This window comes from Kryptolebias marmoratus, linkage group LG15, assembly GCF_001649575.2.
Source record: "Kryptolebias marmoratus isolate JLee-2015 linkage group LG15, ASM164957v2, whole genome shotgun sequence".
Classification (NCBI taxonomy): Eukaryota; Metazoa; Chordata; class Actinopteri; order Cyprinodontiformes; family Rivulidae; genus Kryptolebias; species Kryptolebias marmoratus.
In genome coordinates this window covers 24,812,399-24,835,010 of record NC_051444.1, presented here as the reverse complement: position 1 = coordinate 24,835,010, position 22,612 = coordinate 24,812,399, and the positions used below count along the sequence as shown (strand labels likewise).

The 22,612-nt window shown below is 40.4% G+C and overlaps 3 protein-coding genes across 5 annotated transcripts in view; 2 read left to right on the top strand and 1 right to left on the bottom strand.

The window, feature by feature from the left end:
• Positions 1-1,924: 1,924 nt before the first annotated feature.
• LOC108234771 (transmembrane protein 138) lies at positions 1,925-7,701 on the top strand. Of its 2 annotated transcripts, XM_025005512.2 has the most exons (5): positions 1,925-2,012; positions 4,440-4,970; positions 5,148-5,319; positions 5,523-5,598; positions 7,439-7,701. In XM_025005512.2, exons 3-5 carry the CDS (start codon positions 5,149-5,151, stop codon positions 7,549-7,551), a joined length of 360 nt encoding a protein of 119 aa, XP_024861280.1. In that variant the 5' UTR covers positions 1,925-2,012; positions 4,440-4,970; position 5,148; the 3' UTR covers positions 7,552-7,701. The 2 variants fall into 2 exon arrangements, with proteins under 2 accessions (XP_024861280.1, XP_037835670.1); XM_037979742.1 differs by lacking the exon at positions 1,925-2,012 and having other exon boundaries at positions 4,427-4,970.
• On the bottom strand, positions 7,687-22,010 carry cfap70 (cilia and flagella associated protein 70). Of its 2 annotated transcripts, XM_025005510.2 has the most exons (26): positions 21,619-22,010; positions 21,267-21,453; positions 20,653-20,748; positions 20,423-20,508; positions 19,153-19,344; positions 18,862-19,044; positions 18,537-18,631; positions 17,920-17,992; positions 17,665-17,802; positions 17,213-17,362; positions 16,969-17,043; positions 16,642-16,733; positions 16,233-16,293; positions 15,933-16,115; positions 15,723-15,854; positions 15,507-15,635; positions 15,110-15,243; positions 14,028-14,143; positions 12,782-12,988; positions 12,374-12,516; positions 11,960-12,112; positions 10,360-10,521; positions 9,924-10,013; positions 9,685-9,786; positions 9,104-9,151; positions 7,690-8,643 (listed from the first exon to the last, which is right to left on the bottom strand). In XM_025005510.2, exons 1-26 carry the CDS (start codon positions 21,688-21,690, stop codon positions 8,533-8,535), a joined length of 3,210 nt encoding a protein of 1,069 aa, XP_024861278.1. In that variant the 5' UTR covers positions 21,691-22,010; the 3' UTR covers positions 7,690-8,532. The 2 variants fall into 2 exon arrangements, with proteins under 2 accessions (XP_024861279.1, XP_024861278.1); XM_025005511.2 differs by lacking the exon at positions 11,960-12,112 and having other exon boundaries at positions 7,687-8,643.
• Positions 22,011-22,024: 14 nt separating this feature from the next.
• Positions 22,025-22,612, top strand: part of ddb1 (damage-specific DNA binding protein 1) — a 58,621-nt gene continuing 58,033 nt past the window's right edge. The window contains exon 1 of the mRNA XM_017414249.3: positions 22,025-22,196. Coding sequence (XP_017269738.1) covers positions 22,136-22,196 — 61 coding nt within the window. The 5' untranslated portion in view covers positions 22,025-22,135. The remainder of the gene's footprint in view (positions 22,197-22,612) is intronic.

Sequence of the window (22,612 nt, the reverse complement as noted above, 5' to 3'; positions counted from 1 at the left end):
GTAAAACCGCTGCAACGAAAACCGCAAAGATGACCGAAATTAGCTGAAGTGTTATAGTCAAAGTAGGTGGACTCCAGATCAGTGCCAACCCGGATCAAGCAAAGGTGAGCATGTGGGCCCTGATCAGATCTGGCAGTAATAACTGTTTTGGATGATTTCACTGCAGGCGATTCAGTCAGAATCCAAGCAAAAAGACTGTGTGACATCATTGTAAAGCTCGGGGCTTCCCCTTGTGACATGTGGGGCTCGAATTCCCAAAGGCATTACCCAAAAAAAAAAGATTTTCCTGTTAACAAAACTTGCTTCTTCTTCTTCTTCTTCTTCTTCTTCTTCTGCCTCCATTTTCACAGATAAACACTGAGATAATAACTTCCTCAGCACCAACCAAGGAGGTAACACTTACCCCACTGCAGGATCTTTACACAAAGACTCTAAAATCAAGTCTTTAACTTTTTAAATCCGAGAAATGAGCCTAAAAGAAAAACATGAAAACCCATTATTTTTATATTTTATTTCATTTGACCTTTAAACTGTTGTGGTTACTATAACACATTATCTCTTCTGGACTGAACTGAAAATTGTAAAAAGTGTTTCTGTAAATTGATGGTCAGAAGTCAGAGATACCATCAGCTGTTTCCCAGCAGGCCAGGGACTCATCACAGCAGAAAGCTCAACACAAGCAGCTGGATGAGAGGAATGTTGGAAAAGCTCCACGTGACTTCATAAGGCTGGTACAGAGCTGTTATCAAAAACCTACATTCCAGAGATTTTTTTTTATTGCACATTTCTACTGTAGATTAACAAAATAGCACTGTTTACCTGTAACTGAGCACTTTGACATTTCAAATACACAAAAAATAACACGTTATTACCAAAGTTATAACTGCAAATCAGGGTTTATCTTCTCAAATCCCTCAAAGTCATATCAAACTACTGTGTTAAATAAGTCCTACAATAAAATATTGAAAATATTTCAAATGAAATGTATAAATACAGATCTGTTAAACAAGGTAACTTTTTTCTGTTCCTGTGATTCATCTGAAAGCTTTTCTTTTAATATAACTTTCTTTTACAGCACCTGAAATGAAAACTAAAAGTATTACTGATACAGATAATGATCATTATCTGTTGGTTTTAGGAAGGATTGAGGTTAAGATTTTTACTTTATATTTACCTTATATTTAACTTCCTAATATTTGACACTTCCAGGACTGACCTGGTGACCTAAGAAGCAAAACATATTACAGTGAATCATGGGTTGAGTTGCTCGTTTATTTAACATTTAACAAAACCAGACAACTTTAGATTCAATCCATGCTGACCCTCAGTTTTCCATAACTGCACAGAAACTGGTTTTACTCTTTTACTAAGTGTTTGATTTTAAAATTGTGTGCAAATTCATATAAAACAATTAGATAACCACTCACAAATATAAGGCAGGACATTAAGATGACAATTTTTCAATGGATGTTGTTGGTTCAGCAGCTTTTCTGTGTGTGTAGTAACACACATTTACCACCAGATGGCAACAGTTTCTCTCTAGCTCTACTCCCTCTCATCTTTCCGAGAGGAATTACCGTAATCTTGAATAGAAATGTTACTAAAAGGTCCTGGGAAAAGCTCCCTCAGGTTTATAAGAGTTGTAATCAGGGCACTTAAAGGGAAATAAAAGAGTCATTTCATTTTAAATTCAGAATGTAAAAAGAAAAAAAAATAGGCAACGCAATGGGAACATTTAGGGCCAAAACCAAAATCTGACAGGGCTTTGAAACAGCCTGCTGATCCCATTCTCTTACAAACCACCCAAACTACCCAACTCTTCCAAACATTAAGCATTAATTTATCATGTGCTGCTACTGAAGTCTGCGTAAACGAACACAGTTCACAGCACAAATCTGCTGCGTGTTTATTACAGAGGAGAAGGGATAAGAGCTGTTAGAAGAGGAGAAGCTGTCAGTCTGCTTGAAGAGACCCAAAAAGCTTCAGCTGCTGAAATGAAGCCCCGTCCACAGGTTTGTCATTTGGCAGCAGTTTGACAATGGTAGCTGTTTTTTTTTTTTTTTTCTGGAACAGTAAATTGTAGATGTTTACTTGTTGTTTTAAGTGTAAAGCATCAAGCGTCAAGTTTCTAAGAAGCTTATGCTGGGCGTGCAGCACTAAGAACTACGAGCTGAGAGAACAATTATAACAACAATGGCTCTTTATGTTACACTGATAAGAAAGAATGTCAGACAAACAAGTACATTTTAGATTAAAGACTTTAGTTTACGACAAGTAGGTGTTTGTCTAGCTCTGATATGGAACGGCAGAGGTGGAAAACCTTGAACAAAATGCTTCAAACTCACTAGTTGTTTCTTTTTTTGTTGTTGTTGTTGTTTGTTTTTTAAATGCATTGTGAATCTATTTATTTATTTATTTTTTTGCAAAGAAGGAAGTCGGCCCACTGACCTCAGGTCTGAGTGGGACAGATTTAGCTTTCTCCCGGTCGATGGCCCAGTGTTTAGAAGTAGCCCTAATCTTTCCCACACCTGTCGCGGCTGTGCTGAGCTTTAAACACGAAGGTTTGTGAGAGGATCCAGCAGGTGTCATTGTGATGGAGCCTGCGTGAGGGCGTGATCGGACCTCGTCGGAGAAGCCAAGGCAAAGATACACAATATACCATTCACGTTTAAACAGCTTCTTTTGTTTAGTAATGAAAAGACGGATGCTCACTTGACAAGAGAAGTTGTTGGATGGTAAAATCTGATTTCATATTACCTTGGTGTTGAGTTCAGTTACTTGGATTTTAATCTTGTTTTGGAGGATTTAAAGGCTATGTACGGTTTTGCTGCATGTAAACCCACACAAAAAATAAAGGCCAAAGTCTTCTCCGCCTGCTGAGAAGACTGAGGTCTTTTGGAGCGTATGGGACACCGTTAAGGACCTCAGCTGTCCTGTGTGTGGTGTTGTGGCAGTGGGAGCTCAGTGGCTCTGTCCTGGACTGTTCTCTGAAACCCCATTGAGGAGGTGGGTGAAAGGAGGATGCCGACCGAGTTTAAATCTATCTCAACACATCTCAAACAAGTTGGGACAGGGCCATGTTTCAGGTTTTGGAGGGAATGTTGTCGCATTCTTGTCTGATGGAGGAGTCTAGCTTTTCAGCAGTTCTGGGTCTTTGCTGGATTCTTTGTTTCATGATGTGCCAAATATTTTCAATTGATGAGAGGTCTGAACTGCAGGCAGGTCAGTTCAGCACCTGGACTCTTCTCCTATGAAGCCGTGTTGTTGTAATGGATGCAGTCTTGTGATTGTCTTGCTGAAAAATGCAAGACCTTCCCTGAAAAAGATATTGTCTGGATGTGTTGTTTTAAAACCTGTAGATACTTTCCTCCCATTGGTGGGGCCTTTCCAGGCACCCCCATACCATCAGAGGTAGACTTTGGAACTGTGCACTGATAAAAGGCCAGGTGGTCCTTTTCCTCTGAAGTTATGAAGGCTGTTGTATTTGTGGTAGCCAAAAAGAATTTCAAAATTTGATGTCTGACCATAGAACAGTTTTCAATTTTGCCTCAGTCCATTTTAAATGAGCTTTGGCCCAGAGAAGATGACAGCATTTCTGGCTTTTTCTTCGCATGATAGAGCTTTAACCAGCACCGTGTTTACAGACAATGATTTGTGGAAGTGTTCCTGAGCCCACGCAGTGATGTCCAGCAAAAATCAGACCTGTTTTTAATGCAGAGCTGCCAGAGGGCCCAAAGATCACAGACATCCAATATTGACTTTTAGCCTTGTCCTCTGAGCAGAGACTTCTCCAAAGTCTTGAAATCTTTTGATGATATTATACACTGTTGACAGTAGGACATCAAAGTCTTTCCAATTTTCTGAGGAAGATGAGTATTCTGAAATTGTTGAATTTGCCCATTTTACTTCTGAGAGACTCAGCTTCTCTAAAATGCACTTTTTCTACCCAGTCCTCTTACTGACATTTTGCCAATTAACCTAATTAGTTGAAAAATGCTCTTCCAGCTGTTTCCTATTCAGACCACTTAATTTTACAGCCCATCTTAACTTTTTTAAGATATGTTGCTGCTATCAAATTTAAAAGTATTTGTTTTTTTTTTAGTTTCTTTTTCTAGGTTAAACATTTGATATGTTTACTGTGTTCCATTGTGAATAAAATATGGGTTTATGAGATTTATAAATCATTGCAATCTGTTATTATTTACATTTTTACACATGCTTTCCCTCTTTAATCTATGCTAAAAAATATATAGGGATGCATAGGTCCCTTTGTGTGGACTGTCCAAAGTCCACATAACAAACTAAGTCAAAAGCACATGTTTAATATAATTTCTGTTTAAATCCTAAACAGAATAAGACTTGCTCGAGACAATGATTAACTCTTTTCAGCATGATGTGTTGCAGCAGAATACTAACGTGTTTGATTTGTTTTTACACAGGATCTGTACTGCCAGAGAACCAGCCTGTCACCAGTGTTGATATGAACCTCCACAGACCGCTCTGTGCTTCCCCATCTGTTTATGTAGGATCTATAAAAATCAACAGGAACATGTTGACACCTCCAGCTTCCTGGCAGCTCCTCTCTAAATCGGGCCCTGGTTCACATTTCGGGAGTATTTTAGTTCTTTACAAAACAAACCTATTCATTTGAACATGCATTTAGCACATGTCACCTGCATTTGGGTACTCGGGGGTGTCTGAATCCCTTCCCCAAGGCATCCAAACTGTCAAGCCTGTCGCACGCAGGTTAATGTTTCTCTGTGGCGTGACTAAGAGCGCAGCGCAGCCTTGGATCCACAGTGGAACCACGACGCACCGGGGCATCCGGCCTTGGTGCCGGAGAAGCTCCACACCAGCAACTACTCCCTGGTGTTACTGATTCAGCTCAGCCTGCTCTCCTTTGACCTCTTCGTCAACTCCTTCAGCGAGCTGCTGAGGACTGAACCGGCTGTGCAGCTGGTACTTTTCATGTGAGTCGCACTGCTCAGCCTAAAGTCTTCTCTAGCTCCAGGGTAAAACATTGCAGAGGTTAAAAAATAGTGCACTTAGGTCTGGAGCTGACATGAAAAAAAAAAAGGGAACTGTGTCGACTTTCTATTTCCGTGTCTGCTACTTATATGTTGTTTTTTTCTCTTTTTCTTCAACAGCATGCAGGACATTTGCATCTTGTTTAACGTGATCATCGTTCTGCTGATGCTGTTCAACACCTACGTGTTTCAGGTTGGCCTGGTGGCCGTTCTGCTGGAGCGCTTTCGGGCCCTGCTAATGCTCTCCGCTCTCTACCTGATCTTCAGCATCATCCTCCACTCCTGGCTCGTGGTACACGTGCTCTATGTCTTTAGCATAGTTGTAGAAAACCTTCTGAAAGAATGGTGTTCATTTCATTTTTTCTAAAAGAAAAAAACAAGACAGCAGTTGTGTATAACAATAGTTGTTTATGTATAAGTTGTTTTTAACCCTTAACTGTATATGTTTTCAATTTAAATGTGTGATCATTGTGGTTTTCTACACATTCTTGTCAGAATCTGCGCTGGCTGTACATCAACCGGTTTGTTTGGACGGACGGCCTTCAGGTGCTGTTCATGTTCCAAAGAGCTGGTGAGATGACTTTTTTTTTTACTTATTTCCATATATTTGTTTTGACAACTGGACGTATCCGTTCTCACTATGAAGGAAGTGAAAAGACACCTGTCTTGTGTCAGAAAACAGAAGCTGCAATACGGCGGTTTATTCTCCTTCACAGGAGTTTTGATTAATTTCACAGACGCTTGCAACTGATTAGATACATTTGCATTTTATATGTGATAAGTCTTCAGTTCAAAGAGAACTATGGTTCGGGCCTTGCATTCAGGTGTTGCTTCATACAGCTGTGAAATACCTCAGCGCGCATTAAAAATGTTTTCAGCTCCTAAGGTGGTCTGGACTCCTTTTATCTGCCTATGTTTGGTAGTCTGAACACGATCCGTCCTGAGCTAAGATATAGGTCCTGTCCCACACAAGCAGCGGAGTTTTCTGGACGTCAGCATTCTCAGTTGTCCTCAGGAATGTTTAGAAGATAGTGTTTTTGTTTGCTCTGTGTCTTTTGGCTAGACGTTTTAATAAACTGTTTATAGGGATCCCTCTCAACAGAAATGCCTGTTTTGTTGGGATTTTAATAATCAGAGTTGATTGAAGAATGCTGCAAAATGTGTTTGTTTTTTGTTTTGTTTTAAGAGAGCAGAGCAGAGTTTTACAAGTTAAAATCCTCTGACACTGAGCTTTGTGAAAATGCTGATTATTGTGTTATGCTTCGATCATATTGCAGCTTTTATCTTATTGAGCTCATCGCGGGAAAGCAACAAAAAAAGTCAACTCGAATGGCTCCGAACCACATTAATGTCAAAATAATATTGCAGTTCACATTTCTGAATGTACTGCAGTTTTTTACAGAACCATCCGCCGACCTGCTGTCACACCGTTTGTCGCTCAGATGATGTAATTTTCATCCGATCGTGAAGAACCTTTTCGTCCACTTGCAATCGAGTCACCCAGGGCAGATGTTAATGCAGGGTCTGAACAGGGGTTATGAAATATAAGTGACCTATTAGCTTTGAAAACAAACAAAAACAACAACAAAACTTTGGTCTTTTTTCTCACCTGTAAAAAAAAAAAAAAGGCGCAACACATAAGAGACGTTCCCTTCTAATTAGGACTATTTTACAAGAGAGAGAGCTTCTTCAAAGTGCAATAATTATTCTCATTTGAATAATAAACAACACAATCAGTCTGCCTGCCTCTAAATTTTGACTTTACCACTTTCTAATATTGCCAAAAGTGCTTGTACTGACAGCTTTGCATTATTAAAATAGCATAGTGGTCGTCACACTTGCTTTTAATCTCTACAGGTCACTGAAGACAGAATTAAGGTTTTCTGGTAGTGTTGTTGTGAGTGAGTTAGTCCTTTCTCTTCTCCAGACTGCGGAATAAACACATCCCCATGTGGTTGTGATCTCAAACTGGTATAAGCTCATTAGCGGATGAAGGGATTTGCGTTTGGGTGGCGTTTTCAGCAGGTGATCCCTTTTCTGAGAAGCCATCTCTAATTTCTCTCTTTGTTTTGGCTCCTACTTGAAACCCGTCATACATCAGTCATAAATGTAAAAATCTTTATTTTTTATTTTTTATATAATCACACTTCAGGCTGTGTCAGGCTGAGTTTCACGTTTTGATTTAGTTTTAGCTGCTAGTTGGGATTTCCAGTTTTACGGCCTGTGTATTTTACAGTCTGAAGAAGCCACTACAAGAGATGCTACAATTTGATTATTAACAACACGCCAAACTGCCACAGTGATGAGCTTAGACGATTTTTAGCTTAACTGTAAGAATTGTAATATTTTAACCCTTCAGTATAAGTATAACCCTCCCTAATGAAGTTTCCTGTTCTTTTCTTTCTTTTTAGCTTCTGTTTTGTACTACTACTTCTACAAGAGGACCTCAGAATGTCTGGGTGACCCTCGTCTCTACGAGGATTCCCCGTGGCTGCGAGACGTTTTTGCTCGGGTCGTACAGTGATCTCGCTGAGGGCAGAGGATAAAAACACCACAGAGCCAGAGTTTAAAAAAAAGCCATGTAAAAAATGACCCATAAATGTTCTCCGGCCAGTTTAGTTCTCGTTTTTTTTTTTTTTAAGGCGAAAATAAACTGTTTTGATAACGTTTAAAATGGTGTTGTTATTTTGGCTTGGAAAAATGAATTTCCAAATGTGAATGAGTTGAGTTTCCTGCAGCGTGTGAGGGTTTGATCTGCTTGACATCCTAAACCCACATCCCATGTATTCTCTTGAAGGACTGTGCCAAAACATGGAAAGATGCTCCATTCATTTTTATTTGTTTTTTTTAGGTAAAAATATCCCATAAAGTTTGTATTTTAGTTGTATTTATTTTTTTTGAAATAGTAAAAGTGACATAAAAACTATTTATTTCAGTCACACCTAACGTAAAGATTAGAATACATTACAGACTCATTGAGAAGACATAAAATTAAAATTATGACTCTTTTTAATCACGAATGAGCTTGTATTAGCAAATGTAACACCAAAATCCATTTTTGGCATGGAGGTAAAAATTTCTTCATCCCAGAAACACAACAATGTTTCTTATCTGTGTATCTACTGTAAAACAGTCCTGAAAGAATGTAATTTAAAGGTTTTATAAAATGGTATACAAGCATTGCTATGTCTTATTAATTGCTAATAGACTCTTCATATACAATGTTAGTTTTTTATCCTTTGTTCTGTTTCTGTTGTTACAATACATTTTGTAACTATTATTTCAGTTGTTTTATACACATCGGACACATTTTGCACTGCGTTTATTTTTATTTGTAATCACGACACACATCAGTGTTTCACTTTTATGACTTCACGTACTCATTTCTGCTGTGAGCATCTTCAATTTATGACGTTTCCCTTAAATAAAATACAACAAGACGTGTCCTGAAATATGGCTCACTTAGATACCGTGCTGTGCGTATAAATGTGTTTTGACATACGGGTTAAACGGATCCTTCAGCGCTTGTTTCGAAGCAAGACTGAAGAGGAGTGAAGCGCAGCTGATCCTTCACCTCAGTGATCTCCTTGAGAAGTGATGATTCCTGTAGGTTGAACTGTAAACAAACAAAAAATTAAGTTCTTGTGAGACAAGTGTTTTTTTTTTAAATGTAAAATAAAGAATACAGTATTGTATTTTTTATTTTTAAGCACCGGCAGAACAACTCCAAACCAAACTGTTCAGATATTCTCCAAGTTGTCTCTGGTGTGTGTGTGTGTGTGTGTGTGTGTGTGTGTGTGTGTGTAGAAGAGCTGTGAGATCAGTGTCAACCTAACTAGGCATGGTTTCTATCCACATCTTCAAAGGTACAGACTGGAAAACTAAGCATCTAGGATGAATCTCAGGCATCACCAAAGGTCTGATGCATCATCACTACAACATTTACTTCTTACATATGAGGCCTGTAATACAGGCATTAATATAAGAACAACAACAAAACAACCATAAACAATGGGTCAATCGTTGCTCCATCCTTATTTTTAAAATCACCTTGTTTAAAAAAAGGAAAAACTCACCCTTACTGCATATTTATGACATTGCTCCGCATCTGTTTGTCGCCCAGACTGAAAACAAAGGGATTAATCAGATAGTTATAGGCATTAAAGAGTGTTAAGCTGTCTCCCAGGTTAGGGGGTGTGTTTCTAAAGAGATGCACGCTTCTTTGGTAACTTTGGGTTAAGCTAAACGCGAGTTTACTTTTGAAGCAAAGAGATCAGATCTCACTGCAGAAAACAACACAAAAAACTGTACTAAAATGAAGACGAGAATATTTATGTTGATGACTAAGGCTAGAGTCTTTACCTTAGCCTGGAACAAAGATCTCCCTTCACTCTAATCAAACATGTTTTATGATCGTTAATGCCATCTCAACTTATTAGGTAACTCTGGTTATATTCTTGGAACCTTGTGTTTTCCACAGACATATCAGCTTTGCTCTATTTGTGTAAATAAAAGCTCCATTTTGTTAACTGGCGTTAAGTGGTCGGTCCTGACCTATTAAATATTAATCAGTGTTAAATAAAAACCACAAAGGCAGAACCTGAACTGTGATAGATTCTGTGTGTGTGTGTTTTTTTAGAGAAATATAATCCCTCACCCTGAGGCAGATTAGAGTCAGGTAAGCCCACACCTCGGCATTCTCGATGTTCAAATTGTTGGCCACAGTCAAAGCTTCCTCGGCGACACGCAGCTCCTCCAACTGCACCAACAAAAACACAGTTCCTTCTAATAACCCAAAGCTAAGATGCATTGTGACTCCTCTTTGGAAGCATGTCTGCTGTAGCTAAAAAAAAAAAAAAAAAAACTTTGTCTTTGTTCACAAAAGTGGACTTTTACCCGATAACAGGCTGCCCCCAGGCCCAGCCAGGTCAGACATGATGGAGACTGCTCACAAGCCCGCAGGTAGACATCTTTGGCTCGCTCAAACTGAAGGTTAAAACTCAGAGAATGAACGCAGGTCAGACAGCAGAGGTTTGTGACTTCAAACATTGTCTTATTATTTGTTGTCTTTAGAATGGTTTAAAATGAGATATAATGGCATTCCCCACAGCCTCATGCTTTAAAAAAGTATCTACCTAAACACTGTTTCTCACAAGGTTTTTGTCTTGTTTTGGTAGAAAAAACCTTGCAAATACAACTTGGCATTTAAAGTTTTCTAAAATAAGACAAATGTAAAAAGCAAAATGTCATCTGATGACTTATCAGCAAGCACAGAAAAAAAAAAAGAATACACGAACTGTCTGTTCAAACAGCAGTGGCACGCTCCTCTGACCTTCCTCTCCATTAGATAGATGGATCCCAGACGGAGGAGAACAATGTGGGATTCCGATGGCGGCTGTGGAAAGATGAGGCTCCACTCGTAGCTCTCCCGGGCTTCAGCAAAAGCACCTCGCAGGTAGTGACAGTGACCGTTCACTGCCCAGGCATCCGGGTCCTGCTCGTATTGGAGACAATTACTTTCAGGTTAGAGGGCTAAAAAAAGGGCTTGTTCAGTCGGGTGAAGGCTGCACTGTGCAAATGCTGTATTATTAAAAAGAAACAAGCAAAAAAAAAACAAAAAAACAGCCTAATTAAAGTGTATTTGTGACAGGAAAAGGTTGAATGTTATGTTGCGCAGTTAGAAGTTAAAGAAATTAGCTTACTATTTATTATTATAGTAGCCTACTACTATGAACATGGCCTACTACTCAAAGTGTGCCCGACCCAAAGGTAAGTGTAAAACAAAAACAAAAAATCTGAAATAGGTCAGAGAGATGTACAGCTGTTTAATTCACAGCTTGCCATGGTACCAATTTGCTGCCCAACAAATAGTTTGTTATTGTTTCAGGTTAGTGAGATACTGGGTCAGCAGGAAAAGCCCAACACTAATGAGATGAAACGGGGCCATTGCAGCGGGGCAGTACGGACTTCAGACAGCAAATCAATTCTTCATCCATGCTTGTTTACTGGAACAAGGACAGCAGTTCCATTAAACAGACTAGATGTGCTGTGACCCAAGCTTGACTTAACGATGCATAGAAACATCCCCGAGGCTTAACATTAGTTTGAGGCTATTGGAAGGCCTTGGCAGCTTGAGAGGTATTTCTGTAACGATGACAAAGACGACCTGTTCAGGAGGTAAATGAACTGCTAATAAACCTAACAAAACACGCCTGTCAAACCCTAGTGACCTGAAGTAACTGTTCTCCCATAACTTTCTGATTTGTTGTAACCCCTGATTTTTAACAATGATGCTGAAAACGCTAATTAATGCCTTTTGTCGAGGCTTGTGGTGCTACTGAACTCACTGTTGTTTCTCCAACAAAACTGCAGGATAAAATCATTTGCATGAAAGTCTAATATTATGTTACAGCAGCCATATTGTAGTGCCCAAATTCTGAGGTTTTTGCTTTGTGACAATGAGGTCACCGACATTTGTCTAAAACATTTAAAACAAAATTTGAGCATATCACAAGATTCAATTTACTGGCAGGCATGTGTCTGAAATAGTTGTCTGCTGTCTAAATTCTAAGAAACAAGGAGCATCCCAACTAAATGTAACCACCTGTAAATTTTTTTTAATTTTATTTTATTTTGCAGGATCCATAAAAAAACATTAGCTATACCCACTATATCCTGCAGAGGGCTGCAGGGGGCTTAACTCTACACAAGCTGAGATAATGAGCAGAGCCGGGAGGCACCTTGTACATGTCAGCAGTCCATCAAGTCAGATCAGATCTTCTTTGTGTGTCTTTGTAGCAGTTTATGTATTCAGCCAAAGAAAAAAACTTGATAAAAACTTGACAACTCCATCCAACAGAAGAGCACTGACTCTGACGAGTACATGTGATGCGTTCTATCCAGTCCTCACATAGTGGTAAGGTGCACACTACCTGGTCTTGGTGAAACAGGGCTTCTTTGAGGCTGGCAGCAGCACTGCGGTAGTCGCCTCTGAGAAGCTGCAACTGGGCCAGGTTGAAGAGGTAGGAAACGCTGCGACCGCCTTCAGAGCACAGCAGCTCCTGGGACAAAGCCTGTTCTGCCATCTAACAACAGCAGACAGGGACTTCTACAAACCTCTGCAAATTCATTTAATTTTATCTTCGTTGAAAGTGAGAGCTGAGACTTCAGATGCTGACATTTAACGTGACTATTTCTAGTTTTAGCAATAGGCCATGTGACTACAAACATAAAATGGTACATAACCAATAATGTACTATACTGACAGTCACAAGATGAGAGCAGTTCTGCACATTAGAGGTCATTTCAGCAGATAACTGATGACCATCGGTGCTGAGGGAGTATACCTGCAAAGCGTTGTTCTGCAGCAGGAACTGGACTGTTTGTGTGAAAATGGTACAGGTGGCTTCAGCTAGAGTTGATCTGGAGCTGTCATCTTGTGCTGACGGCTCTTTGTGCTCTTCCGTGTCCCTGTCTGGAAGCTCCGGGTCTGGCAGAGAAATAAATAACACTGTCAGGTAACTCCGGTTCCAAGGGGCCCAGATTTGCTGCCATATGCACTTGAGGCTGACAAGCACCGAGAGTCTCAGGAGGGAGGCGGGAAAGACGAGATGAGTTTTATTACCAGGTGGCTTTTGTCGACAGAGCACAGCACATCAGTGGCGTTAGGTTCTGACGCCATGTGAGGACGTGTTTTAGAGAAATATCTGTTTACCTTTCTTCCTCAGGGTGCGTTTTTAAATGTCACGCCTCACCTTGCTCAGCTGTGTGACACTGCGCTAGGACAGCTGTCTCCCCTTCGTCCTGCAGGTCCTTCCCCTCGTTGATTTGCTCCTCGCTGTCGAGCTTCTCCGCTTCCGTGTGAGTTTTGTCGTTTGCCTCGACTTCGGCAAGCAACTTTTTGGCCACCGAAAAAGCCCTCTCGGCCAGGACGGATTCATTTTGACTCTCGTGAAGCAAACCTGAACGACAGACCCAGACAGGCAAAATGACCAAAGCTGCACTTTTTCTTTTCCTGCTCCACTCCTGTTCACTTCCATAAGATCTGCTCAGAGCTTAGAAACCTTCAAGGTGCTATTAAAGCCCACATCTGACCTGCATTTGACTCAAGTAAAGCTTGACACTTAGACTCTTATAGTAAGTAATAACTTACTTTTACAGTGTGTTCTGCTTGTTCTTATTGATTTACCCCTTTGTGTTTCATGGAATATGAGTTTATTGCCTTTTTTTATTACTTTTGTTGCACAACACTTTGATGCAACTCTAGTTTGTTTACAAAGTGCTTTATAAATAAAAGTGACCATTAGGCACCCGCTTCCCGTGACCCGGAGAAGAGAAGCAGGCACAGAAAATGGATGGATGGATGGATGGATGGATGGATGGATGGATGGATGGATGGATGGATGGATGGATGGATGGATGGATGGATGGATGGATCTTGCCTACTGAATGTTTTGCACAGTGTCAGATATCGTCTCTTAATTTTACCTCTAAAGTAACATTTTAAAAGAAAACTCTTGAAGAAAAAGGGCCCATATTTCAAAATGATAAATGTTCCACACACACATATATTGCTTTTTAATAAGTTCGTCAAAGTACAGTGTGTGTGTGTTTTTTTTTTTTATTTTTCAACCAATCGCACAAACAAACAGTTCAATTTGTTATATTTCCCCCTCTGTATACGAATGCAACCAATTTCACACAATCGCTGAGCCAAGCGGCTGCATCCGAAAGCTCGCAACTTTAAAAGAAAGATTTATTTACTTTCATAAAGCTGAATCTCTGAAAAAAGTCATTAGATTAAACAAATTCACTAATAGAAAGCGTGGACTTGGTGCCACCACCTGCAACCCAGAGTAGGATTAAACAGGCTCAAAGAAAAACGAGTGACTGAGTAAAACACATTTTCAAAAATCTTTATGTAGCTTTAGCTTCTATTCTATTGGGATAATTAATACTAGACAAGATAATTTCTGGAAAAAAGTCTGATTTGGATCTCACCCAGCAGAGTCCAGGCCGGCACACTGGCTGGGTCTATGCTGGTGGCTCGCTCCAGAAAGGTCTGAGCGTCTTTGTAACGCTCAAACATCACTGCCAAAACTCCACACATTATCAGACTGTACAGAGAACAAAAAGAACAAACTATCACAAAAAGGCCATGTAGGCATCTTTTTAAAATTACTATTATTTCCCTTCAAAACACCGTGACTCAGCCCTTCAAGTCACTAGTTTCTCTCAGCTGTAATTTGTAGCAGCCATTAAGCAACTCTAATGGACATAGGTTGAGCTTTTTCTTCCACCCTCAAGGAAACAAACATGTCCAGTAAGTGAATGAACAAAAACAAATTTATTAACTTGGGGGGGAAAAAAGGAACAGCCTTCATGCGTGGCGGATGTGGATCAGTGGTTAGAGCAATCCTCCTCCAACAAGAGAGGCGTGGGTTTGATTCCTGGCAGCAGTCACATGTCAAACTGTCCCTGGGCAGGACACTGAACCCCTCATTGCCTCCAATGTGTCCCACTGACTCTTTAGAATATTTTATTTTCCAGAACAGCTTTGTAGAGCTGTAGTAGAGGGCTGTATGAGTGTGTGTGTGTGTGTGTGTGTGTGGATGGAGAAATGAGGGCACAGATTGTGTTGTAAAGCGTTTTGAGTGGCCTGGCTGGCTAGAAAGACCCTGTATAAGTACAGTCCATTTACCATGTGAAGTACCTGGGTTAACTTTTAGTCACCTGAGGACCAGAATGCTCCTCTTTTTCACTATCCCTCTGGAGTAATACAGTTCTTAATGACAGATTCCTGAACCTGATGGAGTCCTGCATTCAACAAACCGTTCGGTCCTCAGCAGCAGAAGCTACGGAAACAAACGTCTGACTTTCAAAACGTCTAAAAGCAGTTCTCTGGTCCAGTAAGAATCCAAAACCAAATGGCACAGTGGACTTTATGTGAAAATCTTTTTCTATGCTGCTGATCTTTGGCCAGTTGCTGAGCTAAATGATTAATGTTAAATTCCCCGATGATTAGCCGTAAGTAAGCTTTGACACAGCTTAGATAATTCATGCGTGCACGAGGCACTTCTGACCTGGACTGGTGCACCTGCTGGGTGGACACAGCATCGTGGAAACACTCCTTTGCCTTCATGTAGTCTCCGATCAACATGTTCAGGCTTCCCCACTCAAACTTGTGTGAGGGCTCGTCAGGCTGCCTCACCACTAACTGCAGGGCCACAAATACAACATTTTATCAGCCGCAGTCATAACTTGCACATATTTGAATAGAGTGAAAACCCAAATCAGTAAGTTAACACATATTTGTAGCAACAAATATGCAATGAATTATATATACATATATATATATATATATATAATTTAAACGTTTATTCATTGGCTGCTGTGGTGTATTTGATTTAAGTATTACTACAAATATGTCTATGGTGAAATAATATAGATTTTCAGCAGGTTCTTTCTCTGTGTTTGCACCTCTTTATAGTACTTAGCTGACAGCTGATAATTCCCAAGAAGCTGGGCCTCTCTGGCAAAATGCCTGAGCTGCGATGAGTTTAAAGAGATTTCCTCTGTGCAGTCGTCGTTGGCGTCATTTAAATAAATCTATCAAGGAAGAAGGGATAAAAAATGAGGAGATTTGCACATTTCTGACAAGGATCGCCACACTCGAGCACCTGTGTGTTTCGTTACTTCGTTGAGAGCTACGTGCATCTCATCCACCAGGTAGACGTAGAGTTTGCTGACAAATTCTTTCAGCTCCTGGGGGTCAGCGAAAGGCTCCGTTCGCTGCATCTTATCACGCGCGATTCTAACCACTGCTTTCTACCGAAAACACAAATGATCATCATCAAAAAAAGAAAGATAAACAAGAATTTTATTTATTTATTTTTTGGTTCTGACCTTTATCTGCTCCTTGAAGGTGAAATATCTTCCAGAGACATTGAGGCCTCCCATCAGCTCGGTCAACATTTGCTCTTGGCTAAGATGTTTTGGCAAATGGCGTTCGGCTCCGAACAGTTCATTATACTGCTCCGAAACGGCAGCCACAGTGTCGCCGACCTGCCTGTGGAAGTCCTGCACGGCCTACAGGAGCACACACACACGCCCGAGGAGAGAAATCAGAGAGGAAGCAACTCTCTCACATTATACAGCTCAACCTGTTCCATATACTGGATATATAAGTGTTTGTTTGGTTTTTACTCTTTCTGCTCTGCTTGGACCCACTGGATGTTGAGGTCTGGGTGGGATCAGTGCCTTCACTCTGCGGGATGTAGAAACACATCGTAACACAGTGCCTTCTTTTCTTTCTTTTTGCTCCATAGTCAGTCAGAAAACCAAAGAACAACCAACAAATGTAACAGAAAAGAGGACAAATGGATATGAAACTGTTATCATGAGACTGCAGTTAATTAATGAGAGTTAAAGTTAATGACTTTAGAAAAGGACATGTTTTAAATTCATAACTGCAACAGTTAACTTCCAGTCACATAAAAGTACTTTAAACTGTGGGGTTTTCTCTCTGTGTAGCCCTGAAATATAATTTACTTTTTAATTGACATAGTCATGCAATATAACAAAGTAATGTGTACAAATATGCACAAAAAGATACCTTTCTGCCAGCTCTTCTGGAGATATTTTTGGTACTAGTGGTTTATCCAAAGCTATTTCAATGAGAATATAGGTTCTGGCCTCCACGTACATCTGTCAATAACAAAAGTGAGCTTTTAAAAGTATTTACTAACAGTAAAATCATGAACAGAACAGAATGTGTAGTACACTACAGTTCATATAAAATGTACAGCAGGAACTGAATTGTATTTCTGCTGTTCTTGCTGTGGCCACATCTACGGTTTACATAAATCTCGAGCTGGTATCATGTTTGTGTCAGTATGTGTGTGTCTGTACAGAGTCGTGTTGGCGTTTAGTGGAACCTTACGTTTCTTTCTGGGTTGACTGGCGGCTCAGAGTCAGACAGGCTTTCCACTGTGTCATCAGCTCCAGGTACCCGGCTCTGATTGACAATGTGCCGACAGTTCAGAGACAAATTATATTACTGGCGAGAGTAACAGTATAAGGCAACAGAAAAGGCAATTTCATTCGTGTAAGCCAAAATGAAGTCCTTGTTTTACAGAATACACTTTGTGTTACATGACCTTTTTAGCCATCGGGATGTTTCTGACCTTCTTGGGCTCTTTGGAATCCTTGGCGCCCTTGTTTCCTTTGTTGACGTTCTTCCCTGACTTTTTGTGAGGTCCAGCAGCAGAGGCGGCGCGACCTTTGGCCAGGACGGCTGCTGCCTTAGCCTGCTCTTTTAACACACTGACTCTCCTCTTGGTTTTTGAGAATAAAAGCGATGCTTAGATCAACATTTTAATAAAGGCCTGGAATCAAAACAGCACTGGACCAATATTAAGGTTATTTAATACACTAGCTTGGGCGACGTTTTGCTTTAGATAAAAACTAGCGATAAAAGGGGAACGTTCTGCAGCTCACACCAAGAGGCAACAAATATCTAAAAGGTGAACACTTAAAGAAAAGATTTCATTTAATTTTCATATAATCCAAACAGTGTAAGGATGCAAAAGAAGAAAACTATGAAACGAAATGAAAGCAAATGGGTGTTTTTTGTGACCTTGTTCAGCAGCTCAGTCTGACAGAAGGGCTGAACGGCGTACGCTCCTCGGATGCTACTGACTCCAGGATACAGCAGTAGCCCCATGTCCACAAACACCAAACCATGGAAGGGGATCTCTGAGTTGTCATCTCCAAGCTACAGACACACAGACACATTCAAATTATCCATCAGATACCTTTCTCTCCCTCAGTTTAGCAGCTAACATAACAATGCAGGAGCGACGTGATAGGAGAGTGGAAAATTATTCCCAACCGTTTCCAGCGGAACCATCGACCTCATGATCTCCACCGGCCACAGTCTGCTCTCGGTGATCTTCTGCTGCAGCCTGAAATTACAGTCACTGATGTTAAACAAGCAGTTCTGTGCACAAGTCTAAATCCAACCCTCGTCTACTTCAAGAGACTCAAACCTCTTCAATCTGTCTGCTTTATAAAATCAATTACTCCCAAGTCCTTGAAGCTGACCATGTTAGAGGAAACCTGTTACTCCTTTTCTTTTTTCCTTTTTTCTAAGCCAATTACTACTGACCTAGGAACGATTATAACACAAAAAGGATAATGGGTTCAACGTAGTTTCACTTTTTTCCCAACTGTTTTTTACAAAATACAAACTAAAGCTCTGCTTTGCTCTATATAATCTGAGGTAATAAAGAGGCGAAATGATTATAAGCTTGATAATGTATTAAATTTATTTCACATCTTCCCTTGTCACATAAATAGCCTGTATTAAAGTTGATCTGATTTAAAGCTCTACTAAATATCCAGAGGTAAACACTGACGAGTGACTTTCATTTTGTATATTTCTTTTTTTTTTTTAAATTTCAGACCAACAGATGGTCTGATGATCAGAGGGAGTTGTGTGCAGCTGACCTGGAAGCTCCTCCTGCATCCAGGAAGCAGCGCATCTCTGTGTCCCAGCTCACCCTGTTCTTTTGGGTCTCTGCCTCGGTACGAAATGCCCGATCCTGCGGGAACATTTCAGATGTGCAACCATGCATCAGGTTGTAGGTTCTAATCTTCTGAAGTGATTCTGAAGTCATTTTAAAATATAATTAATCTCAAAATTAGCACAACTCAGTACATAAAAAACCAGTATTTTAACATTTTGCTCAGCTAAATTCAGACCATGTTGGTAATCAAAAGTGATTTATTTTCACCTAACGTTTTTCAGCTGCAGGTGTTTGTTGGTGATTACCTCTAGAGCAGTTAAGTCCCCGTTCTCCTGTTCGATGGGCTGCGGCTGAAATGAGGTTCCGGGGAGGAAGTGGTTCTCTGGTACTAACAAGGCCCGATGAGGCCTCTTCCTCTGACGGCCTCTGACCTCCCTCTGTCCTCCTGCTTTTAGTTGTCCCTCACAGAACATCAAAACCTGATCTCGCTAACCAAGACAGACATTTAGATTTGTGTGCCCATGAGTTTGGTTCTTGAAGCACTACGCTAGAAAAATACATAAACGGCCCCACAAGAAGCTGAAAACAAAACTCACCTCTGCAGTAAGAGGGACATTCAGGGCAGCAGTGTACGCGAAGGGACTGGGAGCGAAGCTTGACGGCAGCGTCCACGACTCGGGGACAGAGTAGGCTGTTTCCAAGGTTACCTTCAGGACGTGAGAGGCTGAACGTTCAGCCTCGGAGAGCAGCGGGTTCGAGACACTGACACAAACCTCCAGGGTCGGCTGCTGAATGGGGTCGAATGATGGGGAAAGATCACATTTCTGAACGTTTATGCATAATAAAGTTTAGCTTTACAAGAGAACTCCTATTTGAGGTTTGAAGTAACTTTTAATCAAAATATTTTTACCACAGTACTGCCATGAGTGTGAATAGCTGAATCACTTGGTTGGCATACAGTCCACAAATTAATTCAGTACATACTATTTAATGTTTAAACAAAAAAATAACAATTCGACAGAAGGTTGCATTATAACCTTTAAGTAAAAATGGCACAAGATATAATAGGTTATATCTCATTAATAAGGATTTTACTTATGTTCAGTGATCTCTTGTGAACATTAATAGAAGTGTTGCTGCGATCAGGATAAGGCACTGAGTTCACAAAATGCTGTACTTATGGACAAGAAATCATTTGCACTGTATCTAACTAATTAAAAAAACATTTCTACTGTTATTGCATATCTGCCATCTATCTTTCTGCACTGATATATATATATACTATATTGTAAATAGTTTGTTGTGTTTCTTTTAAAAGTCCAATGCACAATAATTAATGCGCATTATTATCATATTATTATTATTTATAAGGAAGGCATCTTACTCTTTCGCACATCAGTGGGATCATGAGTATATTTGTATTCAATATCAGTCAGATCAGTACCTTTATGTTATAATCTTGTACAGTATATGTATTTTATATTTTTATTATCACTATTATTGTTATTGTTCATTTTGTTCTTTTACTTTTTTTTTGACACTTTGGAACTTTCTGCGTGAATTTATTTATGTATATGATGCTGCTGTGACACCTGAATTTCCCCTCTGTGTGACAATAAAGGTTATTTCTTCTTCTTAAATAGAAGAATGTAAAATAACATATGGGAAACAGCTAACCCACGAGTACAAGTGGGCGGTAAAAAGTGTTGCAGACAGTGGAGACTGATATGCATAAGAGGTGCTGCTAAATGGCAGAATGTACCAAAACGTACATAATATGGTTGTTACAGGCAGATGCACAGGCAGTGAATCTCAGAGACGAGCCGTTACACAGCGACATAAAAAACGTCGTCGACATGAGCTAACCTTCAAGATGAAGCCCTGGCGAGATTCCTTGATTCTGGGGCTGTTTACGGGGTGGACTGGTACTGTGGATGAAAAGCTGCACTGACCTGCGGGTGAAAGCAGAAAATCATTTCAGTTAATAAAGTCCTGCCCTTCTGCTCTCCTGTTGGGGATATTTGTTTTTATTAAGAGGATGCACCTGTTTGTCTTACCACCACGCACAAACCTCTAGCTTCTGATGGGAACCGTACCTTGCAGTAGTGGCAGCAGGTCGACCACAGCTTGGCCCAGCGCCAGCGCTTTGGCCTCGCCTCTCCTCTCCTCGTGCAGGACCTCCATCACTGTTACTGACATCATCATGTTATTATTAATAGTAGCAGTAATGATAATTTACTACAGGGTTATAGTAAATAAAAGACTCATCAAATCTCTACTTCTCCTCCTGATTCTGTTCACAAGTGGAGAAATTGCTTTCTGTTTCTCTGTTATTTCATAATGATTATTAATAACTGTGTCAGTTTAAACCACATTAATAAACAAAATGAGCAAGAAGAAATAAAACATTATTTGAAACGAACAACTCAGACTAGTGAAGAGAAACAGTTTTAACGTGCAAATATGTGATTTTCTTCACCGTCAATGTGTGAAGGATACAGTAAACATGGTCACTGTGTTTCTAAGTGTGTCAAGGGGATGAAATCCTTTAAGTGTGCCCTTTAAGGAGGTGGTGGCTGTGTGAAAAATTACGACAACACCGAGCACTGAGCAAAGCTGAAACACACACTAAAGTAAAAGATGAATGGGTTGAAAATGTTGCTTCCAGATGCCGGTGAGCTCAGATGTGAATGCAGCACACCAAACTTACATATGACTGGTTTTTGTGCGACATCACTGAGAGCTTGTGTGTCCTTCGGTGGACTGAAGCAGCAGGTGAAGTTGTAATCAACGCGTTGCTCCGAAAGGTTGACCTCCTTCTTATCTGACTCCCCCAGCACGTTTCCATCGATTGCAACCTGCAGAAAACTCTGCAGACTGCCTGCCTTCTTTCCTTGCTGAAAAGATAAGAATAGAAACTTGATACTGTGTATAGAAAAAAAGAAAAATCCTAGCCAGTGAGTTGCAAACGGCTGTTAGCCAGCCAAGGCTAACAGAAGTTTGTGGTTCCCTGACACACTGCACCAAAAAATACATATAAAAAAACGGTTTAACAAACTTACCAAGTTATGTCCACATTTCACAGTTATTTGTATGTCCAGATTCGTCTCTGTCGTCTTTTCGGGTGTCCCCATTGCCAAGTTGTATAATAAAGTCAAGTTTTTAAACTAATAGCTTAAGTCGAGCTGAATTATGTTTCCATGGCGACGGCGTCTAAGATCCTGGTGGGTTCAAAGATCCTCGGAAATATTACACAATACCACTACAACTATTTAAAACGTCGAGTAAAAAACTAATTATTTTAGAATTTTAAACAACCTGACCAACATGTTAGATGTTTTGGTCAAATTTTACAAGCTGCAAAATCTTGTCAAACGTCTAGGGTACAAACTCTTTATAATCCAAAGCCATGCTCAGTGTCCTCCAGGACTCACGGGGCGCTCCAGCTCAGAATCAGCGCTTGTCTTTGACCTAAAAGACGTCTCGCCCAACTGCTTCCGGGAGTTTTATCAATGATTTTGTCAGTTGTGTGCGATTAAAACACTTCTCCGGTGTTTGTCCTTTTTTGTCGTTGTAAAGATGTCGTACAACTACGTGGTGACCGCGCAGAAACCCACGGCGGTAAACGCGTGCATCACAGGTAAATCCCGCGCCGTTCTCTGTTGTGCTGAAAGCTGTGCGCTGTCTGAACTCCCGCGCTGCAGCCGAGGCGCTCCACACGGGCCTTTAGCAGCGGCAGCTAGCTGCTGATTTTCTTAATCAGATGTTTGCTCCCAAGACAGACACGGCTGTGTGCGTGCAGTCCACGGCACAGACGCTTTTAGCTCCTGCTCTAACATACATTTAGTTAGCTCGACTTTGCACTGGTTTGTTTTGGATGCAAGAATAGTTGTGTAACCACAGTGCGTTTCCTCCTCCTGCTGCTCTCACACAGCGCTAATCATAAACATGTTTTTTAAAAGTCTTGTTTCACTTGGACTGTAAGCCTCAAGTGATTCAGTACGCTACGTTAAGTGGGTGTATTTTAATAAAATCATTGCAAACCTCCTTAAATTA

Bases quoted from the DNA above. Each gene is read 5' to 3' on its own strand.
- cfap70 (XM_025005510.2), bottom strand. From the start codon at position 21,690: ATGGGGACACCCGAAAAGACGACAGAGACGAATCTGGACATACAAATA. The intron at 17,803-17,919 runs GTTGGGAATAAT...GTGTGTCTGTAG, and splicing joins CGATGGTTCCGCTGGAAACG to CTTGGAGATGACAACTCAGA. The intron at 17,363-17,664 runs GTCACAAAAAAC...TCAAAAACCAAG, and splicing joins AGACTGAGCTGCTGAACAAG to AGGAGAGTCAGTGTGTTAAA.
- LOC108234771 (XM_025005512.2), top strand. From the start codon at position 5,149: ATGCAGGACATTTGCATCTTGTTTAACGTGATCATCGTTCTGCTGATG. The intron at 5,320-5,522 runs GTACACGTGCTC...CATTCTTGTCAG, and splicing joins TCCTCCACTCCTGGCTCGTG to AATCTGCGCTGGCTGTACAT. The intron at 5,599-7,438 runs GTGAGATGACTT...CTTTCTTTTTAG, and splicing joins GTTCATGTTCCAAAGAGCTG to CTTCTGTTTTGTACTACTAC.